General features: G+C 33.3%; 1 protein-coding gene across 6 annotated transcripts in view; it reads right to left on the bottom strand.

Moving 5' to 3' along the window:
• The window catches only part of PDS5B (PDS5 cohesin associated factor B), a 191,910-nt gene that overhangs the window by 55,211 nt on the left and 113,839 nt on the right, over positions 1-22,860 (bottom strand). For all 6 annotated transcript variants that reach the window (XM_045473553.1, XM_045473563.1, XM_045473587.1 and 3 more), the window contains exons 15-19: positions 20,177-20,225; positions 17,842-17,981; positions 16,428-16,543; positions 11,458-11,563; positions 8,498-8,658 (exon numbers count right to left, since the gene is read on the bottom strand). In XM_045473553.1, coding sequence (XP_045329509.1) covers positions 8,498-8,658; positions 11,458-11,563; positions 16,428-16,543; positions 17,842-17,981; positions 20,177-20,225 — 572 coding nt within the window. The remainder of the gene's footprint in view (positions 1-8,497; positions 8,659-11,457; positions 11,564-16,427; positions 16,544-17,841; positions 17,982-20,176; positions 20,226-22,860) is intronic.

The raw sequence follows: 22,860 nt of genomic DNA, 5'->3' as shown, positions 1-22,860 counted from the left end.
CACCCCTCACTCTTTCTCTCTCTCAAAAATAAACATTAAAAAAGGTAATAAAATAAAGCAAATGAACAAAAGTATGTATCCATTTGGTGGCGTAACTACACAAAAAAGAATCATTTTAAGTAACTGTGAAATAGAGAAATTTGACTGTAAATCCCTAATGTGATACATACCTTAAAGATAACAAGTCAACAAACTTAACTCTTTTTAGGAGTAACACTGGTAGTGCTACTGCCATTTCTGAGACTGTTAGGTATTTAATACGGCATAATTCAAATGAGTTAATATGTAATACCATGATTTTATCATCCTGTGTTATCTAAGTTGGGGAAAAAGAGATACAAATGTAAAATTGAAGAGATTCTGTAAAAATATTGTAGCCCTGAGTTAGAACTGGAATAATCAATATAAACACACAATGCATTTTATCTTCCAGAAAGACTTTCTTTTTTTTTTTTTTTGCTATGTCCGCTGAATTGTCTTAAAAAATGACCCACACACTAGGCATTAGTACCCACAAGACTCACATTATGATCATCTTAATAACATTCCCATTAAAAAGAACCAGGGCTCTTTAGAGAAATAACTGATTTCAGGTGTGGGACATGTAGAAGATGGGCCTGGAACAAATTGTCACGTCGGAATTGTTAAGAAACTACAGAGATTAGTGGAGCTGTTCAAAGGGACTCAAAGGTCAACTTAAATAGGCTCCTGGATATAGATGGGGCAATATGAGCATCAGTGACAAATTGTCAATTTGTCAAATATGTGTAAATTCATGGGTTTATAATGGTTATTTAAAAAAGACAACAACAGTTAATTCGTCACATTTGAAGGAGGCTAGTAAAATCACTATTTTGAACACCGTTCAATAACTTAAAAAAAACGAAGCATTTAACCTGCCTTTCCTGAACAGATGTAACATTGGGGAACCAGAGAATAGATGAGAAGTTCCTCTTCACGAAAGTATTCAGCTAGTAACTGAAGAAGGAATGACAGAACATCACCTCTGATCACTAAGCAACAACCGACAGAGGGGCATACCACCATCTATAAAGTGGTCCTCTGACAACAAAAAAGTTGACTGGAATCCAATCAGGCCTCTGGATTTAACTATAACCTTACAGAAAATATAAGAAACCCATTAAAATATGCCAAAGGCATACAATTAGCAAAAATCGGTCTATGTGAAACTCTGCAAGAGAAACCTGGTTTATCAAACACAAAGAAAGAAATGAGGCACTTTAATAAATGCATCTACAAATAGCATTATGGATCTTGATTTTTTAAAAGTTACTATTTTTGAGAAAATTAATTGGATATTAACATTAAGCAACTAATGTCACCTATGTTTGTGAGAAAGGTATTATGTTTATTTTTAAGAGCTCTTATCTCTTAGAGATACTTAGATGTATAGATAAAATGATATATTTAGTCTGGCGTTTGCTTTCAGATATAAGGGGAACAGGGGAAGTAGAATTATAAATTACAGTAAAGTGACTGTAAGTTATTCATATATAAGCCAGTTGTTGGATACATAGGAGTTTATTGTAATAGTCTATCTACTTCTCTATATGTTTGAAAATTTCAGGAGTAAAATGTTTCAGAGTCTCACCAAACTATCCTTTTAGTCTATGGTTTGAAGTTCTTTATGAAATGAAAAATTATTACTTTCTGGTAACTTCAGTAACTAAACTCCCCAGATAAGACCCATCATATCATAGATCAGACTTTCCAATACCAACATCCATAAATACCTTTTCTTAGTAATCAAGAGAAAATTACATGTCACATAGAAGTAAAAAAGCAATTTGGGTTGGAATTTTTGAAGACAGAATGAGAAATTTTAAGCTCATCCAATGTTTTCCATATTCATTTAAACAGAAAACAGAAAAAAAAAAACAGAACAGAAATAAAACAAAGAAAAAAAAAACTTTCAAGAATTCTGAACTACTAGGCAGTCTTAGAAGTCAGTGAAATGTAAATGAAACAACTATCTTCTGATTGCTTTTTCTAAGTTCCCGTTAAAAGAAATGCTTTACTCCCTTGTTAAATTGATTTTCTTCTTTCCAATTCAAGGGTTTTTTTTCCTCCCAATAATAATCACACACATGCAGAAAATGCAAAAACTGAAAAATACATTAATACCACTAAAAAAAAAAAAAACCTCAAAATTCTACTACTCTGAAATAATTACTGCTAACATTTGGTTAACAATTCTAAAATTTCTCTATACATACACACATATATTTAAGTAAACCAGGGTACAAACTACATAGTATTTGGAAACATTTTTTCACCAATAATGCTGTAGAGAACTTCCTATATCAAGTATTGCTAAACACTAATTTTAATGCTCATATATATCTTTAGCAGATAGATATTATACCACAACTAGCCTAACCAATCCCCTACTGATGAACATTTAGATGTTTTGGTTTTTCTTTTTTAGTCTTAACAACAAAAGCACCAACATCCTTATTCTAGTTATTTATGCACTGTTTCTGAGCTTTAAGATTTAAGCCTACCCTATAATCTGCTCTGAGACCCTGGTGCTATAAATCAGAAATTGTATCTCCTAGATTCCTTCAAGAGTTGCCTTCCTGTTGGATTCTTCCAATAAGAGACACTATAGCTTCTTCAGGCATCTTGTGCAGTAGCTCTGCCATACCAACCCCCCCCCCCCACCCCCAGCAACAACTAGGACACTCCTACTGTGACAGCTGGTTGGCTGTGCCAATACTGACAGGGCTCTTCCATCCAATGGGCAGTCCTGAACACCACTTGTCAGCCGGCCAGCCCTAGGGGTCATAGCTGCTTCCAGCAGTTCATAGTCCTTGGGTTACCAAAACAACCTGCTCTTTCATCCTTCAAACATCTGTATTAATTAATGTACGTTTAAAATAGCTTGTGTGGTTTCTGTTCCTCTGACTCAACCCTGACCCATAGTACCATTAGGTAGCTATCTTTTCTAATTATCTCTGAAATAAGTTCCTGAAAATAACACTGCAGAGTTGGAAGACTACAAGCACACATTTTAAGTTGGCGTGTATTACCACATTACCAACCCAGAAAAGCTGAATCATTTATAGTTCAATCAAGAGACATCACTGGAATGCTAGCTAATCCTGGTGTTTTTATTTGTTTTTGCCTCAATTACTATTAGTAGGCATAAATGTCTTTTCTTGATTTGAGGGGCTAGAAGGCTTTCCTGTTTGTGAATTTCCTGTTCATTCCCTTTGCCTGTATTCTACTGTGAAACCTGTTTGTTATATTTTTAAGAGTCTTTATACGTTACAGATATTAACCTTTTCAAAGTTATACATACTGAAAATAGTTTCCAAGCATACCATTTGTATTTCTAACTTACTTCATGATTTCTGCTTTGGTCTAAATGGTATTCTTCCTCACTAAAATATAAGGACAGAGTCTGTTCATCAACAAAACTTTATACACACTTCAGTACCTTATACACAGTAGAGTCTCTATAAATATTATTCAACAAATGGATATTTAATAATATAATCCATCAGTATTTCATCTTATGATCTGGCATCAGTATCCCTTCACTCACCAAAAAAAAAAAAAAAAAAAAGGAATTACAAAACTGTTCTGGTTACCAGTACTTTTATTGATTCATTTTATACATTTAAAATCTTAGATAAATCTTTAACTCATTTCAAATATATGTAAAATCAAGATAAGCAGCTTACATTGATTTTTCTTTTCAAAACAGCTTGCCAATAATTTACTGGGCAATCTAACTTTTCCTAATTTTTTTGTTAAATATTATACTTCTCCACTCAGTATTATAAGGCTGCAAATTTCTTGTGTTACCCCTAGGTCTTCTGATTTTTATTCCTATAATATTCTCAAAATGGTTGTTAGTGTTATATGGGATTTTGGCTTATATTGGCTATCTTGGTTTTGGTAGTTTTTCAGTTGATTCACAGATTCTCCATGAAATACAATAACTCTATCTCCTCCAACACTTGTACTTCTTAAATTTATTTGTTAATGTAATTATATTGGCTAATGCTTCTGAAACAATGTTAAATCATGGCCGAGATAGTGTATTTTCTTCATTTTGTTCCTAATTTTACTGCGAATGCTTCTGGTGTTTACTATATGATGACACCTATTTTTGGTCTGAGACACATTTATTATGTTATGAAGGCATTTAATCCTAATTTATTAGGTTTAATTAGAAATAGACTCCTTTAGCATTCTAATCCTTGTCACATCAATGTGACCTACTGTGTGCCTTTTCCCTTATACTCAATTATATAATAAATTGTAACATGAATATTAGGCCTATCAATACCAATCCTCTTTGTATTCCTGAAAGTAATCACATCTGACCATAATATATTTTTGTTTTACTGTAGTCAACTCTCTTTTTTCTAAAATTTTACTTAAACTTTTTGCAGCAATATTAGTATGCTCTGTTTGAAGTTTTCTTTTGAGGGAATAACTAGTTAACTAGTTAACTAGTTTCAGCACTCCTGCTGGTTATCTTGGCTTTACAAGTAATCTAAATGTTTGTTTGGTTTTTTTTGTCATGCTCTAAACAACTTTAAAAAATTAGAATCCTTGGTTTCTTATAGATGTGAAATAATACTTTCTTTAACATGTAACTTTTACTGGCACGTTTTACTAGAGGATACTTTTCACCATTTTTTTTATTATCATGGCCTAATTAGGTTTTTTCTTCTTCTTCAAGCCAATTTTATTTATTTACATTTTCCTTAAAAAAAAAAAAAATCAGGTTTCCAATATTTAAAACATAGATATAGGCACATCTAAAATTTAAACACTGAGGGGCGCCTGGGTGGCTCAGTCAGTTGGGCGTCCGACTTTGGCTCAGGTCATGATCTCACAGTTTGTGAGATCGGGCTCTGTGCTGCCAGCTCAGAGCCTGGAGCCTGCTTCACATTCTGTGTTCCCCTCTCTCTCTGCCTCTCCCTTGCTCACTCTCTGTCTCTCAATAATAAATAAACGTTAAAAAAAATTTTTAATTTAAACACTAAAAGTAAAATGATAAGAAAAAAACAAATCAGATATGCCAACAAAAACAAAAGGTAGAATTAGGAGCTTAAGCAAAACTGAATGCAAAGGGGAAGAGTATATACCTTGGTAGGCAGAGTTCATAATATAAAAGGGGTTATTAATACATTTCCTGAGTCTTTATATCCTAAAGAACATCCTTCATTTGTCCTTAAGCACAACTTGGCTACTTAGGAAATTCTTAGGTTATATTCTTTCTGTCCATGAAATCTCTCTAGTTGTTGAATCATTAACTTCAGAAATCTTAGGTGGTTGAAAGAAATAAGCGAGCCTCTTTATTTTTCCATTGTACATAACATACTTCCTTTTCTTTGCCCTTGATGTTTGTGAAATCACTTCTGTAATCCCTGAAAATTCAGTAAATTCCACCAGGATATTTTCCTAAAACAGGAGTCCTCTTGATATCCAGATTCAAATAGCCAATCATTCTGAAAAGTTTACTATTATTTTTTTTATTATTATTTTCCATTTTCCATCACTCTGTTGTCTTCACCACAAAAACCACTTAGAGTTTTTCACTTTCTGCTATTAAAGAAATTTAACTGCCTTCATTTCTATGCTTACATTTCCACATTCTATGCAATCTCCTCAAGTTCCATTGCTAGCTTACCGATTACATTTTCAAAATTGCTTACTCTGCTCCTTGCTGCTTATACTAAATTATACTTTATAATGCAAGTATGTTCCTGTCTTCTTTACCATTGGTTCTGACACTTCCCTTTTTATATATTTGTTTTGTTTTCTTTTTTTCCAGGTATCATTTGCTGCTTAACTTTTTGGCAGTTTAGAATCACTTAAAATTTTCTTTTTTCCTAGAAAAATTCAATTCTTCCCAACAGTGATTATCAGCTTTCTTTTGAGTACTAAAATATGTGCATCGGTTTCATGTTTGTTAATTTATTTGTACTCTGTTAACTCACCTTTGAGCAACAGAAATTCTCTGGCTCTGCCATTTGAACAAAAAGGCAGGCAGCATCTCCCTGAAGACTGAACATCAGATGCCACTCTTAAAAAACTAACATCAAAGCTCCCAACTCCTTCATCAGCTGGCTAAGTAAGCAGCACGGAGAAGGGAGTGGGGACTAAAGGCAGCAAGTCTCTCATCTCCGTGGAATTTCTCTCCAAGTCTACTGAAACCTGCCAGTGACAAGAACTAGCTCCACCTGGACTATGGCTATATTCCATGCTATAAGGGGACTCTTAGTCTGGGGACAACTGCCTACTCTGGAGGTAAGTCAGACTCCTGACAGACAGGAATCAGAACAGAAACCATAGCAACCATCATTTTTGTTTAGTGGCTAAACACACAATCTTTTATGTGTCTCTAAAGTTGGTAATAAGACGTTTGCTTCAAAATTCTCCTCTAAGCTTTACTTCACCTCTAAGCTTTGCTCCTCCTGCTAAGGAAAATAGGTCAGTCCAAAGAAAAACGGTGTGACCATGAAGTCTCTCCTTTAGTTCTATGACAGCCGAAATTAGGCTCTCCTTATTTCTCTCAAAGCCTGCCCATACCTCAATCTCCTCCTTCTAAATTAACCAACGACAGAACACTTACTATCCATTCCCTTATATGCCTGATTCAGGAATATGGGTATCAACCATCAATGTTCTCACATTCAATTCGGTCTAAATAATCTAGGAGCAATTCTGTCCAATTCTACTTACGATTCATTTCTCTTGTGGTTCCTCTAAATTATTTTGGTGAATTCAAGGGAAGATGCTTTAATCAACACTCAGCTCTATCATTTGTCCTCAAAATCAACTCACCCAATTAATAATTTAAAACGTAAAATCTGCATACATATTTTATCTCCTGGAAGACATATTATACTATGAGCTACTTCATCAAGAACAGTGTGTGCACACAGCAGGTATTCAATATCAGTTAATTCTCCTCATGAGAAACATGTGAAATATACTTAGCATATAAATCAAATAATCTTCAAGTTCCATATTAAAGCAGCATATGTTTTAAAATGACCTTTGCATGTTCTAAAATGTCTACCTTTCAACCTTGCTCTTATAGTTCTCCCACAAATACATCAATGTTTAAGATATTAAAGATACTAGGAAAGATAGTCAAGAATGAAAATAAAAACCAAACTAAACTTGCCCAAAACCCTAATTAAGAGAGGAACTGTGCCATTATGGATATGGTACCATAGGCATTCAGAGGCCTAAATTCAAATCTTCCCTCTGTACATTCTAGCTGTATGATCTAAAACCATTTACCTCAAGTGAATAACAGATTTCTCATTTGGAAGATTAGGATAATTCCTACACTTTACTGAACTGTTACAAGGTTTAAATGAGATAATACAATAAGTGGGCATTCAGTAAGTAATACAGCATTATATGTACTGTGTGTGTGCATGTGTTTTTCCCCAAACTCTGATCTCTGATCTGTGTTGGAGAATCAGGGCACCATTCCAAAGGAATATTCATGCTCTCCATCCTCCTAAAAATTAAGAAGTCAATTCTAAACAATAAAGTTTCTTACTCCTGCCAAAGAGGATGGGATTATAAAATTCTGGTTATGTTTCAATTACCATGTGACCTAGAATTAAGTTCACATGAACAAAGAATAACAAAAAGTGTACCTGGGATTTTAAGAGCTACCTTTGTCCATTTTCTCTCTGAGGAAATAGGCCACAGGTAATTCTTCAACATGAAGAAGCATGCTACCCCAACCACAACTAATTAGACCAGCAGCTAAGCCAGAAGTAATGAGACAGATGTAAAGCGAACCATCAATGCCTATGGCAAGATCAGGACCAACTGTCAGATACACCCTCCAGGAAGCGGGAGGAGAGATGCATACAGAGAAGTACGGGTCCATACAGAATGAAGACTCATCGTTTTGAGATATCACAGAATCTTGAATAATCAACCAGCATTAGAGATCCCAAGGATAACAGCACAATTTCCAATTCTTAGAAATACTGAAAACACACAAAAAAGTACACTGCTATTAGGATGATTATTCCATGCTTCCCTATGTCAAATAAAGCAGTGCTTCTGAAAAATTTCAATTCAATACCTTTAATCACAGAGGATAGTGAAGAGTCCTATGCACAGTCCTGCTGAAATTTCTTTGAAATTTCCCACTAGACCTTAAATTCATGTGAATTGTTTATTCTATGCCATGTCAAGAGAATGTTTTACTAGAAAATAGTTTTCATTAAAATATTTACGCAAAATAGATGCCTGAGAAAGAAATGCTATGTTTGCCCCACATTTTCATGAAATCATCCAAAATACCAACCAGTGCTATCCCCTCAGGAAATGAGAATCTAAACCGAACGATACCAACTTAATATAACTTAGACATGATTTCCTCAAAACTTACAAGATTCCAACTACTACATAAATCGAGAAACAGTAAATTATTTTTCTATTTTCCAGAGTATTTATCAGAATAAACTCAACTTACGATCTGATGTGTGGGAAATCCTCTTCAATTTTGCTTCCTGTGTTTTTAAAAATTTGGAGTGCAGCCTCTGCTACTTTTTCATCATCCATTTTCAGGCAAGCCAGGAGAGACTCAAATGTTTCAGCAGAATGAAATGAGATGGGATGTGTAAATGAGAGTACCTAAAAAAATGAGTCACAAAAATGGTCTGTAAACCCTTTTCATCTTTTAAATACAATTGGAAATACTCAAATCAAAGTAAATACAAAAATATTTATGCTAACAAGTATATGAGAACACAGTAAACTTTAAAACTTACTCAAATACGTAAAAGATATGTTCTTTAAATCACAGGATTTAAAGAAGTCCTTTCTTTCAAAATTAAATTACATGTTAATATAATTCTACTCAAAATAATTTAGATTTTGGTTAATGTTTGACTTATTTATTTATTGAGAGACAGAGACAGAGAGAGAGAGAGAACAAGCAGAGGAGAAGCAGAAGAGAGAAGGAGAGAGAGGGAGAGAAAGGATCCCAAGCAGGCCCTGTGCTGTCAGCACAGAGCCCAACATGGGTCCTCATGATCTCATGAGATCATGACCTGAGCCAAGATCAAGAGTCGGATGCTTAACCAACTGAGCCACCCAGGTGCCCCTGATTTTTTTTTCTTTGGAGGAGAATTAGAGAAGAGGGACAAGAAGAGAGAATTTACCAAAATAGCTCATTTTTCTAAACAGAGGGGATTAAAAGAGACTAGCTAGTAACATTTTTGAAAAAAGGTTATTCAGGGAAGGGGGTAAAACAGACAGTAAAAGGTATCATAACATTACAATTATCAAATCAACATGGTACTAATAGAAGAAACAAAACAGAAAACATAAAGCAATAAATAGTCCTAGCATATATAAGAACTTAGATTCTACAGAGGCAACAGAGAACGAAAATGAATGGGATTTTTAATAAACAGTCCTGATAAAACTGCAAGCTATTGGGAGAAAATCCAATTAGATCTTTCCCTCCAATACACACTTTCAAAATAAATTTCAGATGTTTATATTTCAGATTAAAGAACAGAATAAAAATTTTCTGAACAAGACAGGATTTTCAAGCTTAAAATAAACAAGTAGAATCAAATGTGGAAAGTAAAATCAAGCAAGTCATAGAAAAATATATTAAGCATAATGCCGTGTTTGTAAGATACAGAAACAAGCAAAATAAGTGATGTTAGAGATACATAAATAGAGATGATAAAACTATAAAGACAGTATGAGAATGAATAATGAATAATGACCTCAAATTCAGAAAAATTATATCTGGGGAATGTGAATCAGGGAAAAAACTACTCAGGGAAATTCAACAGTATTTTTTATTTTTTAATGTTTATTTATTTTGAGAGTGTTTGTGTGTGCATGAGTGAGCGGGGAAGGGGTAGAGAGACAGGGAGAGACAGAATCCCAAGCAGGCTCTGTGCTGTCAGCGCAGAGCCCGCAGTGCAGAACCTGATGTGGGCTTGATCCCACGAACCTGTGAGATCATGACCTGAGCTGAAATCAAGAGCTGGACACTTAACCAACTGAGCCACCCAGGTGCCCCTCAACAGAATTGTTAATACTCTATTTGAGTTAGCATCCTATTTACTTTTCACTGTATTCACTTCATTACCAGACCTTATAACTTACATATAATAGATTACATTTTATTTTTTTATTTATAAAAAAGCGAAGGAAATAAAAAACTCACATCAGTTTAAAAAGAACAAAAAATTGAGATGTCAGTAGAAAATGAACACAGGATAAAAAATAATGAATTCACCATAAGGAAAACACTAATGATTAACATATGGAAGTTATACCTCACTGCAACAATTACACAAGTTAAAACATTATTTTTACTTATCAAATTAGCAAATCTCTTTAAAATTTACAATATTCCATGTTTGTGAAGATAAGTTAGGCACCTTCCTTCACTGCTGACGGAGTATTATATAGGAGTATGATTTTTCTGTGAAGGAATTCGACTAAATATATACATCAAAAATTTTTGAAACTGATCATTCTCTTTACATTTCAGGATTTTTTTTTAAAAAAGGCATTTGCAAGAGATCTTAGACATATTTATCTTTGCAGTGATTATAAGAATAAAATTAGAAAAATCTAAATATCCAGAGAAACAGTGGGGAATACTATGACACCGCAAAAGTGAACTAATCACCATTTCAAAAAAAATAATGTTTCTGAATATGAGCCAGACACTGTGATAAGAAACTTACGTACATGGTTTAATTTAGTGTTCTGTGAGATAAGTGCTATCATTATCTCCATTACAGATAAGGAAGCGGAGGCAATGAACTTACCCAAACGCATCCATCAAATAAATAACAGCCATAAATCAGATATGTTTTTTGGCACTCTTAAAAACACTATCTTAAAAACCACTGAAAAAATGCATGTAATTTAATGAGGGAAAATAGTCAAGATATAAAACTATACACTCAGTCTAATCTCAACTATATAAAGTGTGCATTGTTTTCAAGATTAAAAGGGAAACAAAAGAAATGTTTATGTATGATAGGCTTATGAAAGTTTTCTTCTTTATAATGTTATACTTTCTAAGTTGTCAACAATTAACTGGTATGTTTGTAATAAGTACAAGGCAGTAGCTTATTTTAACTAACAAAATAAAAGGTAAAATGAAGTTTTAGGAAGAATTTGGCTCCATCTTTGCTTCCTGATGACAGCTTCTAAGTATAATTCACTATTTTCGTGTAATAATACTAGGCTATATTATACACGTTAAACCTTAGAATATTTAGCTTACATGTTAGAGGAAATGAGGCATTTCTACATGACCTAAAATGATAGAGAAAATTTTACTTCAGGTTCTATAAACTTAAGAAGCAAGTCTGAAGCACACAAAACATATACTATACATATTAGGCAGTCACCTGATTAGGCTCTTCATTTCACCACATGCATACTTACCTTAAGCAGTTCAAGACCTGCCCTGATGGCCTGATCAGTTGGAACACCCTCGTCTTCATCATCTGCTGTTCCATCTATTGATTTGTTCACTTGCTTAATAAGAGCACTAAAGTATGAGGGAAAAAGACGGTCATATTTTCAAGTGGCCTTTAGTAGCAATGTCTAAGAAAAATAATCCTGAATATTTTCTATATAGACCATATCCAAACACATAAAAATCTGATATAGTTGTTTCCCAAACATTACTGCAAAACAAAAAAACTGTAATAGGTATTTTGAGGCACTTGTTTTCAAAACAGTATTTTCCCCTGTCCATTCAAATGAAGTCCAAATGTTACCTGATTTGCTGTTTATTAACGTTATCTGTATTTTTATTCTTGCATTTTCCATGGAAGATCTATGCCTAAACACATAAACAGATGTCTTCTAATTATCTAAAATTCATTATTGCTCCAGAAGTCCCACAATGTATATTGAAATAAAGGATAAACGGCAACATTAAGCACTTTCAAATATTACTTGCCAAAATATTGCCAAAAGCACTTGCCAAATATTACTATGTGTCAGTACTGTTGTTAAGAGCCAGAAACACACAGGCCTGTTCCTGAAAGGTGTAAAAATACCTAGATAATAGACCTATAATAAAACTTCATTAGAAATTAAAACATTAAAAAGGAAACAAAATGCTTTGAATTTTCTTCTAAAAACAAGTTTGCTATTTTTTTTTAATTTTTTTTAAACGTTTATTTATTATTGAGAGACAGTGAGAGATAGAGCATGAGCATGGGAGGGGCAGAGAGAGGAAGAGACACAGAATTTGAAGCAGGCTCCAGGCTCTAGGCTGTCAGCACAGAGACCGACGCAGGGCTTAAACCCACAAACTGCGAGACCATGACCTGAGCCGAAGTTGGATGCTTTAATCGACTGAGCCACCCAGGCGCCCCTAAAAACAAGTTTGTTATTTTAAAATAAACATTTATAATGCAATGTCAATTATCTAAAATAATCACTCACACTTTCAGGCATTCTTTTTATAAAAACCAAATAACATACACTAAGGGTAGAGACATAGTATGTATCAAAAGCAGGAAAATTCAACTATTCAATGTTCCTTAAAATGCTTAGTAGCTCTATATTTCTACAAAAATATTATGTACTCAAATTTAAGTTCAAGCTACGAGTCAAATTTATCTGTCCCCCTTCAGGGTCTCCTTAAAATTTATCACCTCTTAGTGGCTGATCTATTGATTAACTGTGTCTCATAACTCCAACTATCCCGAATAAAACTATCTCAGGGGCCCCAAGGGTTTTTACCTAGACATCCCACAGGAATGAAAAATACCACCTATCCAAAATCAAATTCATTATTTTCTTCCATGATTAAGGGCATGAAGCTCTCAGTCTAGTGAAGGAAGGCCAAAAATAAGTAAACATATACAGAGAAAATATAATCAGGGAATAACAAAGATTAGAAAGAAGGCAAAGACAAGAAGTGAAGTTCGTTACCCAGCATAGTCAGGAAAGGCATTTCTGAGCTAAGAACCAAAGAACAAGAGCCAGTCATATAAAAATCTGTGACAAAAAGCATCAACCTCTTTGGAAAACCAAAGAGAATCAACTGAAAAACTATTAAAAAATACTGAGAGTTCAGTGACGTGACACTAACAAAACACAAAAAAATCAACAGTGCTTTTCTCTATCAGCCAAAGCCACCTATAAAATACAGACGGGGAAAATCTATTCACAACAAGTCAAAATACATAAAATAAAAAGTTATAAATGCACAGAATCTATGTGTAAACTCTAACACTATATGAAGGGAGCACAGGGATTTGAATAAACCAAAACAAGTCTTTTTATAAAATGGGAACACAATATTATACAAATGGCATTTTTCACTAAATCTACAAATGTATCAGGGCAACACAACTTGGTAAAGAAGATTCAACAGATTCATTCTATGGCTCAACTGGAAAAATCAATTAAGGTTCGGGAACAGCCAATTAATTTTAGTGGGGGGAGGATGAAAGAACTTTCTCAACAAGATAAAAAGTATCATTAAAACTTTAGAAGACAAAAGAACCAAACTGAAAATTCATTAAGAATCCAAATCATACAAAAATTTATGCTATAATAAGGAAACATTGCAAATCAGAATTGGGAAGGGAAGAATCTTCCAATAAATGGAATTGATACAGCTAGTATTTAAAGGATGGATATCTATTTCCACATTATACTAAAATGAATTCCAGACCAATTAAAGATTTAAACAGAAAAAACATAACCACCTAATATGATACCAAAGGCAGAAAAATCATAAAGGAAACAAATGACAGATTTAATCATATATAATTTATACAAATTTGAAAGGCAATAGAACTAAGTTAATGGCCTTATTTTATAAAGGATTCTTACAACCAATAAGCAAAAGACAACTTCTCCAAGTCTCTCATAGAAAAGTATTTTAAAAAGCAATTAACCAAGAAATATATGGGGGAAAAAATGTTCAACTTTATTAGTGACACATTGTTTTTAAAAAAGAAGATCATCATTCACCTGTAAAATGGCAAGGACTAAAAAGGTTAATAGCACTCTAGCAGGAAGAGTTAGGTGAATTGGACACTCACTGACTACTGGTGGGGACTAAGAGTGGAATCTGAGACATATATAGTGTGATGGTTAACCAAGAGGGCTCTGGAACCAAACTTCCTGGGTTACAATGTCATTCGCCACTTCCTAGCAGTGGGGAAATTATTCAACATCTGTGTAACTCACTGTTCCTTATCTATAAATTGGAAATGATAACATTTCTTGTCTCATATGGTTAAGAAGTAAATGAGCAAAAGAGATAAACATTTAGAATCATCCCAGGCACTTTATAAGGACTAACTGCTACTACCTGTTACTGTTATTTATGTTTTGATATATTTTCTGTATCACTATGACCTATTGACAATAAAGCCAAAGACCTACTTTGATTCTCAGTCAGAATGTTCATGGTACACATTATTTGTGAAAACTTTCTCGCACTTATCTTTCAAAACACTACAAAAACCTGGTGTTCTTACATTCCTGTAATTTTTCTACTGTTAAACAAAATTCCAAGGTTCTGTCCATGATCTTTTTATCTTTTTACTTCTTTCTATACAATCTCTTGCCCAGGGAAAGAATCCATTATCACAGTTTCACATTAAGCTCAATTTTCCTTGATTTTTAAAGAACTTTTTGGTCATGTCCAAGTAAGAAGCACAGGAGCTCCCTTAATTCTTTTCAAAGTTATTACTATGTGCTTCATTGGAACTTGAGTTCTTAGACTTCTGACTCCTCAACTTTATTCCCATCTCCAGTAAGATGACCCATTCTTTTAAAACCTTCCCCAAATATAATCTTTCCTTTCCATCCCACTACCAGCATCCAAAATTTGTAACACTTTACAGTCTATCCCTTCTACTTCCTTCCTCCTACCCATCATTAATCATCCACTGTTCTCAACAGACTAAAGTAAAAGCTCTAAAGTTTTTACTTAAAGTCTACTTAAAGTTTAAGGTATCTTAAATGCTTTCCACAATCTGATCCCAACTTCTTTTTTAGCATTATCTCATAATATTTCTATACCTTTCCACACTATAGTTTAAATGGATGGCAATCATTTCCTAAATATCCTTTTTTTTTTTTTTTTTTTTCTATCCAGCTAGCTTGGTTTATATTAACCTCAGTGCCTAGAATATTCTTTCTCCCACCTCCATAAAAACATAATCTTACACATTCTTCCTCTTAGGTCAAATACTACTCTCTTAGAGAAATCCTTGAGTCTTCTGAACACTGTCTGCATTAATTTTATGAAACTATAATATAATCTCTCAGCTAAAACTCTTTATTCCATTACCAAACAGAGGGTTAATGAAAAACAAAAAGTATGGTTTGCTAGTATGTAACTAGCATTGCCTTGAGTATAGAAAGCATGAGATTATTTACTTAAATAAGGAGTTTCAGTCTGATTCAGTACTAATATAGAGGGGTCTGATTTTTTTGTTTTAAAACCATAGAAACCCTTCTTCAAATGAAAACTGATGCAAGAGGAATCCAAAGTGACTACAGGGTATCCAAAGTGGTGTCTCCCTACTTTGCAGGGGATCACAGTCCAAAAGCTACACCTTCTACCCTCCCAAACAAACAAACAAAAAAATCCCCCAAAAGGGTTCACTGAGTACAGGATGGTATTATTTAGTGTAGATTGTAATATATCTCATTTACTGATGACCAGTAAATCAGAATGTAATGAATGTATGTATGCGTGTATGTGTGTGTATATACACACATACACACACACACACACACACACACATTCTATAAGTGCTTTCTTTTCTCAACCAGTTGAAACATTTTAGGAAAATGTTTAAAAAAAACAAAACAAAACATTTTACCTAAGGGAATACAGTCATAAAAAGAAAAGTATTTTCCAAGATGTCACAGTTAGGTGATATATAAGCGGAAGTGAGTATTGTTTTAAAAATCACACTTTGCGTTCTCAAATATCTGTGAAAATGCGTCATATACTGCTTTACAACATATTCACCTAATTTTCTTTCCCTGAGGGCATAATTACAAGTTGTCTGCATTACTTATCCTATTCAAGCTACCTAAAAAGAGTAATTCCTGGTATACTGGTAACAGAAACTAGGCTTAAAATGACATTTTCTCATCTAAATGGAAGTAATATTTAACATTAAAATAAATAACAAGATAAATATACACAGATATGCACAGATCAGTGTGTACACATACATTACACACACATATATATGAACAGACAGATGTACAGACATATATAGATTCGTATATAGCCATTTTACATATACAAAAAATCTACACAGTTAAGTGCCTTGTGTATAGCAGGTACTCAAAAGCAACTGACTGAAGTATGAATGAATGAATAGTAACGAAAATTTAGTATTTTTATATACAAATACCTGATAGATTCAGTATCTATGTGCACAGGTGCTATCCTCTCCAAGAGAAACTTGATCATTTCCAGGAAAGGATTTGTAGGCTGTTTGGGGTTGCCCAGCTTCTTAGTTATTTCACGCTGTAAGGTAGATTTTTTTTTAAATATTACATAAATTTGTTTAAATAAATACATCACATTAAAATGTTTAGGACCTAAAGTAATTAAAATCATGCAATACTGGTATTGGAATAAGAAAATCAACAGGAATTGCATGAATTGAGCAAACAAAACTAAGAATTTTGCATATGAGAGAGGTAACATTTCAACTAACAGGAAAAAGATGGATTATTCAATATACTGTTTTGAAATAACTGAACAGACATACAGAATAAAGAGACAGATCCCTATCTCATACTCTATACCAAAAACATTCCAAAAAGATAAAACAAGTACAAAAGAATAAAACCAAGGGTCAGTGGAGATAAATACTTCAGAGAGTAATATAATCAAGGAAGCTTGTTAAAACTATAGATTCTTGGACCTCACTGAGGAGATTAGTCAATCTGGGGTGGAGACAAGAATCATCGTTTTCTCTTTATTAAAAACCTCTCAGAAGATGCACTGGCAACAGACTGAGAAATCCTTACATCGGTAAATATTTTCATTGACTTGCGATAGAATGGGGTTTTGAAAGCAGGACACAAAAGGCAAAAACCTTAAAGAGTCTGCTGATAGACTTAGCTAGAAAAATAAAACTATGGTATATAAAGAACATCAAAATCAAAATGGAAGGGTAGACTATAAATGACAGATAATTATTTGCAGCTTAATTAACATATATGATTAACAAATCAATAGGACAAAGATAAATGTCATTCCATAGGCAAAGATTAAAAACAGACAATACACAAAAAAACATAAATGGCTAATATGCCCAAGGAGAAAAAAAATGGTCAAATAACCAGGAACCACGACTACAAATCCCACCAAAATAATTATGTTTTGAGTTTTGCTTCTTTCTAACAATGACAGAATCCAACACTGAATCTATCCTAAGAAATAATCAAGGCTGTGTAAAATGATTTGGCTATAAAGATATTAAAGTGTTCTTTAAACAAAAACTGGGGGGAAAAATCTCAATGTGTAACATAAGTGGATTTTTCAATTCAATGGTATGCTATGTTGCTATTAATGCTGTAAAAAACTAATAAAAATAAGTAAAATGCACAAAGCTGTACAGATATCTTATTTTGGAAGATACATCCTACAGTATCAACAGCAATTGTCTCTACACGGGGGTTACAGTTTATCTGTATTGTCATTTCTGTGATATTTTCTAAATTTTACCCAAAAAATACAAATTATTTTATAAAAAGGGTCAAAAAAAGATGTGAGGGTTTCTTGAAACATTAGCTCTTCTAATCGTCTTCCCTTACCACACAGCCTTCAGCCTGCTTGCAGGAGCATGTTGGACTAACAAGTACTTCCAGCTGTTTTCTTATTTTCTCATCATCTTCCAACACCTGTGTGAACTTCTTCATGAAATCCTGAGCCTTACCAGGATCTGGCAAATTTCCTTCAATCAATTAAAATCCAATTAAAATGCTATTTCAGAAATTTCTCAAAATAACAGAAGATCAACATTCTTCATTCTTATTACTTTAATAATCCTAATTTACAAATTCTGTTTAGTTTAATTAGAAATTGTGGATCAACTTCAGTAGTCAATTTTCCCTAAACTCTGCTTTCTAGAAATAGGAAACAAGAACACTATGAAGAAACATCTTGGTAGGGAAAGACTGAACTACTCTAAATACCCCTTATAATATTTAAGGGCATTAAATGTCCACCTGAAGATACCAATTTATTACTGTCTCGAGTTTGTTGTGTATATACTGTTCTCTTGTAACTCACAGAAAGAGATCAGTAAGTTTCACCTTTAAGAAACTATTGTCCTATACTGAGTTACTGTTAAAACCATCCGGTTCGTATACACATGGCTATCTGTCAATGACACACGCTGAGTAACAGTTTCAGGTATTGCTGCTGGATGTTATGATTGCATGAGAAAGGATGAGTCCTCATAGAATCAAAGATGATTTTTATACTACTCTCCTAACATATCCATGTATTAAAACACTTATGAAAGCTAGTAAAATGCTAATCCTAGTGTCTATTTTTTTTTTAATTATTCACAAATGTTACAGAGGACCAGACTAGGATACTTCTAATAACAGAAATTATAATACAGAACCACGGACTGTAATAAAAGTTGTAGAAATTCAACTAAATCTTAAAACATGAATGAAGTCTTTAAGTTCATATACAACTTTGAAATTCCATTTCAAGTCTTGGCTAGATCAATGAGGATCTATTAATCTTGACTATCTGACTATTAATACTTTTATATTATTAATTATTAATACTTGACTGTCTGACTTTTTTATGTTTCTATAATACAAAAAAAATCTACTGTAGTGTCTTCAAATAATTTTGGACAATATAACTTTACAGCCCCTCCATAATGTGTAAGTATCGTATTAAAGGCTACAATAAAATCTACCATTTAAGAAACAAAAAGAATGAGAATGAGGTAAGAGGGAAATGGGAAATGGGGGAGGGGGAGACAGAGCTAGAAAAGAGGGAGGAAACAAAAAAACCTGTATTTCAACATTCTACAAACATACTTGACCATGGAACCCTGTTTTCTAACAGTACTATTAACACCTTCAAGATACCAGCATTCCTCAGAACAGAATTTGGGAAAACAGGGGTAAAATATAGAAAAAATATAGGAGATATCTCCTTTTAAGAGACAGCACCACAGCCAAACTACTGAGGGAATAGTTATTAAAAACCAATACCAGAAAATCACTTGCTTTAAGGTTATCCAAAGAGACTGAAAACTAATTTATGTTTAACTGCCCAAAACTAAAAGATACTTTGGTCTTAAACCCGTACTCATGCCAAAAATCCTATCACTTAGTCTAAAATTCAGTTAATTAGGTTACTGTTCTCTTCAGAACCTGAGCATTACTTCCATACACAGCTTGAAATATTTGTTAACATCTCAGAAATCCATCTAAGATAAATCTGTTCACTACTACCAAGTGGAAACTCAGCAGAAGCATTACCTGATTTTCCGTCTGTCCGTGTGCTATGCTACACAGTGATCTCTGAGGTGGGTGGAAAAGCACCTGCCATACAAAAACAGCTACACTGCCCTATCCTTGCACTGAACAAAGGAGATGTGCCACACAATCCTTTTGTATTTACTGTCAAGTGCAATAACATTTTATTTGAAATCACTGAAAGCAAAAAAGCAAATCAGTACTTTTTTTTCCCCCCAAAGAAGCTCTTTTGTGGTTATTAGGTATACCCTTTCCTCTAAATTTTGGCTCAGAATGAAATTAGCTTCAGACAGATTCACATTAAAGCAAGCAACACCAAGGAAAAGATTCAGTTTTCACAGCAAGGTTATGCAATAATTTGAATGAATTCCCCAAAATATATTTATATAATAAATCCTTTCTCCAGCATTTGTTCATTCCAACACACAAAAGAAAAAGAAAAATTCTGTGTAGCAAAATAAATGAGAATCAGAGAAAAAGAAAAGCTGAAGCTGAGTTGCCTGTTAAACAAAAATCAAAAACACTTGACTCTTTTCCTGTATTATCAGAGCCTAAAGTGGAACTCCATGAAAACAAATTATCAAAAACAAATATTTCAATTAAACCTTCAATTTTACATATAATATTTGAAATAACTTACTTGTAATAACCATCACTTTTGAAAATATGGCCTTGACACTGGCATCTGTCTGTAAATCACACAAAAAACGCAAAATTAGTATTTCCTAATAATCTTCATCATACCCTTCAGAAAATTAGAGAATAACCTACTAATGTTCCAGGCCCACACCCTGACCACCACCACTGTGAGCTCCTTCTTGAACTAGGTTCAAACTCCACAAAGTGGATGAAAGTGGAAGTGAATGCTCTGTTGTCACCATCTCTTCCCTCACCCTGTTTGGTCAGCCTCCAAACAAACAAACAAACAAACAAACAAACAAAAAGAGACTGTTGTACCAACCTTTAGAAAGAGGGAGAGATTTTGTTTTCTTTAGTAGTGAAAGAACAGGGCAACTTAGATTAGAAAAGGAATAAAATAACCTGGTTTTCAAGTTTTTAAGCTTATCTCAAACAAAAAGTTGATAAGGATATAATGCCAGTTGACTTAAGGCCTTCCTAAAATTTTCAAGCCAGAGGATTATAAGGCATAGTCATGCAGCTTATGGGGAAGAACTAGAGATAGACCATTACAAAAACGCCACTGACATGTACAAAAGATTCTTCCAAGAGTGCTGTTTATTTGCTGTATGAACATTATTTCAGTAAATCAACGTGTCACCATATTGTGCTTCATGTAATACAGTCTGTAAAGTCGTATGTGTAAAAAAATGTTTCCAAAGGTGCTAGTTATTCAATGCATCAAGTTAGTGTTGTTGTTTTTTTAAAGGTGTCATTCAGCAACTCTGTATAATATACTGAACCAGAAACATACTGGAGTGAAGGCAAAAAATAAAATAAAAAAATCATCCCTAGTTAGAAGGAGCTTGCTAAGAGAAAGTAAGATACAAAACACAGAATTCAAGAGTTAATTCCCAAATATTTGGAATTTAAAGTATTTGAATAAATCCGTCCAGAATCAAAAGATTCTATTGTTTAATTTGGGGGAAGTAGGTGTTGCTGGGCTTTCAAGAAGTTGATCCACATGAAAAGGAAAGAGTATCAACAAAAGTACAACACTAGAAATTATGTCCCTTTGTGTGACACTGAGCAAATCTAAATTTAGTTAAATAGAGAAGAAGGGCTATACTGCTGAACTAAATAGGAATAAAAACTACCTTTATCAGACTGAATAAGGAAAAATGCAAAAAAACATACTGATTACTAAGAGTCTTCCTAGTAAAAGAGGAATATAAACACCCAAAAATTAAATATAGCTTTGAATTTTTTCTACCCTTAACTCTATAATGTCTACTATAATTCTCAGTATAAAGTGAGGTACTATCTTCCATTTGGTTTCTTCTTCAACCCGACACATTAATGAGAATTTCCTCTTTAACCTGGATAACTCAGTAATTATTTTAAGACAAGTTAAAGGAAAATTCCACTAGGTAGAAGACATTAAAACATTTTAACTGAATTGAGACTATATTTTGTTATTTCACATGAGAATGAAATTATAAGACCCTCCCAACTTGTTATCAACCGGCAAGTTGGAAAAGAAGGTCCCACTAAATAAATTTTACAAGGACAGTGAAAGTCAAGAACAAAGTTGTTTTTTTTATTAGTCTCATACATCATGCTGTTCAACATATGACCTGCACACTTAATATACTACTTGGCTATTATGACTTCAATAATGCCTAAAATCAGGAATAATTTTATTTACATGCACATGAAAACATCTCGTATTTTTGGTTAACCATGCAACTTTGACCAAAAGGAAGTAAATTAATACAGCTCTAAACAGCAAATAGAAGAACATTATCCAGAGCTTATTAACTAAAATACACTAACTTATCGCATTAGAACATTAAATGAAACACGTTTACTGGCTGAAGCATACTAACTTAAATGGAATTTTCCAATTTTGCTAGTTGGCAGAGAAAGTACTGAAATAGCAGAATCACACTAATATTAGTTTTAAGTCATTTATAATAAGAAAAAAGTAATTCTAGCAGGTTCAATATATTCAATAATCAAAGAGATTATGTTATGTTCAATAAACCAGAAGCAAAGAGATTACTGTTAGCCCTAACATGAAACAACTCCTCTCTATTGACCTCTGTTCTATGACCACGCAGTATATGTTTTGTTTTGTGGAAGTTTTTTGGGGGGGGATGGTGGTGAGGCATTCCACTATAGACTGAAAGGAAATAAAACATAACAGCATATTGTCACTTATGTGTGTCATTTAAAATGACCACACGTACTGCTTTTTCAATGAATTATACCTTTTACAGGCCTATATACAACATTCTCAAAAAATATTCAAGGGGGGAAAAAACTAGAATCACTGTAAAATTTCAAAAAATACATCAACTGAGTGAATACCACAATTATAATTATGAAAATCAAGCAGTACATTAAAACTACCGTGATATTTTAAGTAAAAATATAAAGATACTTAACTAAAATTGTAGGATACTAAAATTTTCTAAAACCACAAGACTATTCAAAGATGATGGGAACATTTTAGTGTGGCAAGACAGCGTGCAGTTTTACTCTATTTTCTATGTTTTCAATGACAGTTATTGTTTTGTTGTTTTTTAAAACTATAAAAGAACTTTAATTCTGAGTACAAAGAAGTACATTCTCTTTCCTGTTAGGTATCATCTTTTACAAATATAGTAAATGTAAATTTTAAATGTTTTACGCAATCAATTT

The sequence above is a fragment of the Leopardus geoffroyi genome, chromosome A1 (assembly GCF_018350155.1).
Source record: "Leopardus geoffroyi isolate Oge1 chromosome A1, O.geoffroyi_Oge1_pat1.0, whole genome shotgun sequence".
In the NCBI taxonomy this organism is placed as follows: domain Eukaryota; kingdom Metazoa; phylum Chordata; class Mammalia; order Carnivora; family Felidae; genus Leopardus; species Leopardus geoffroyi.
Note: the sequence above shows the minus strand (reverse complement) of the source record. Positions and strands in the feature narration are given on the sequence as shown.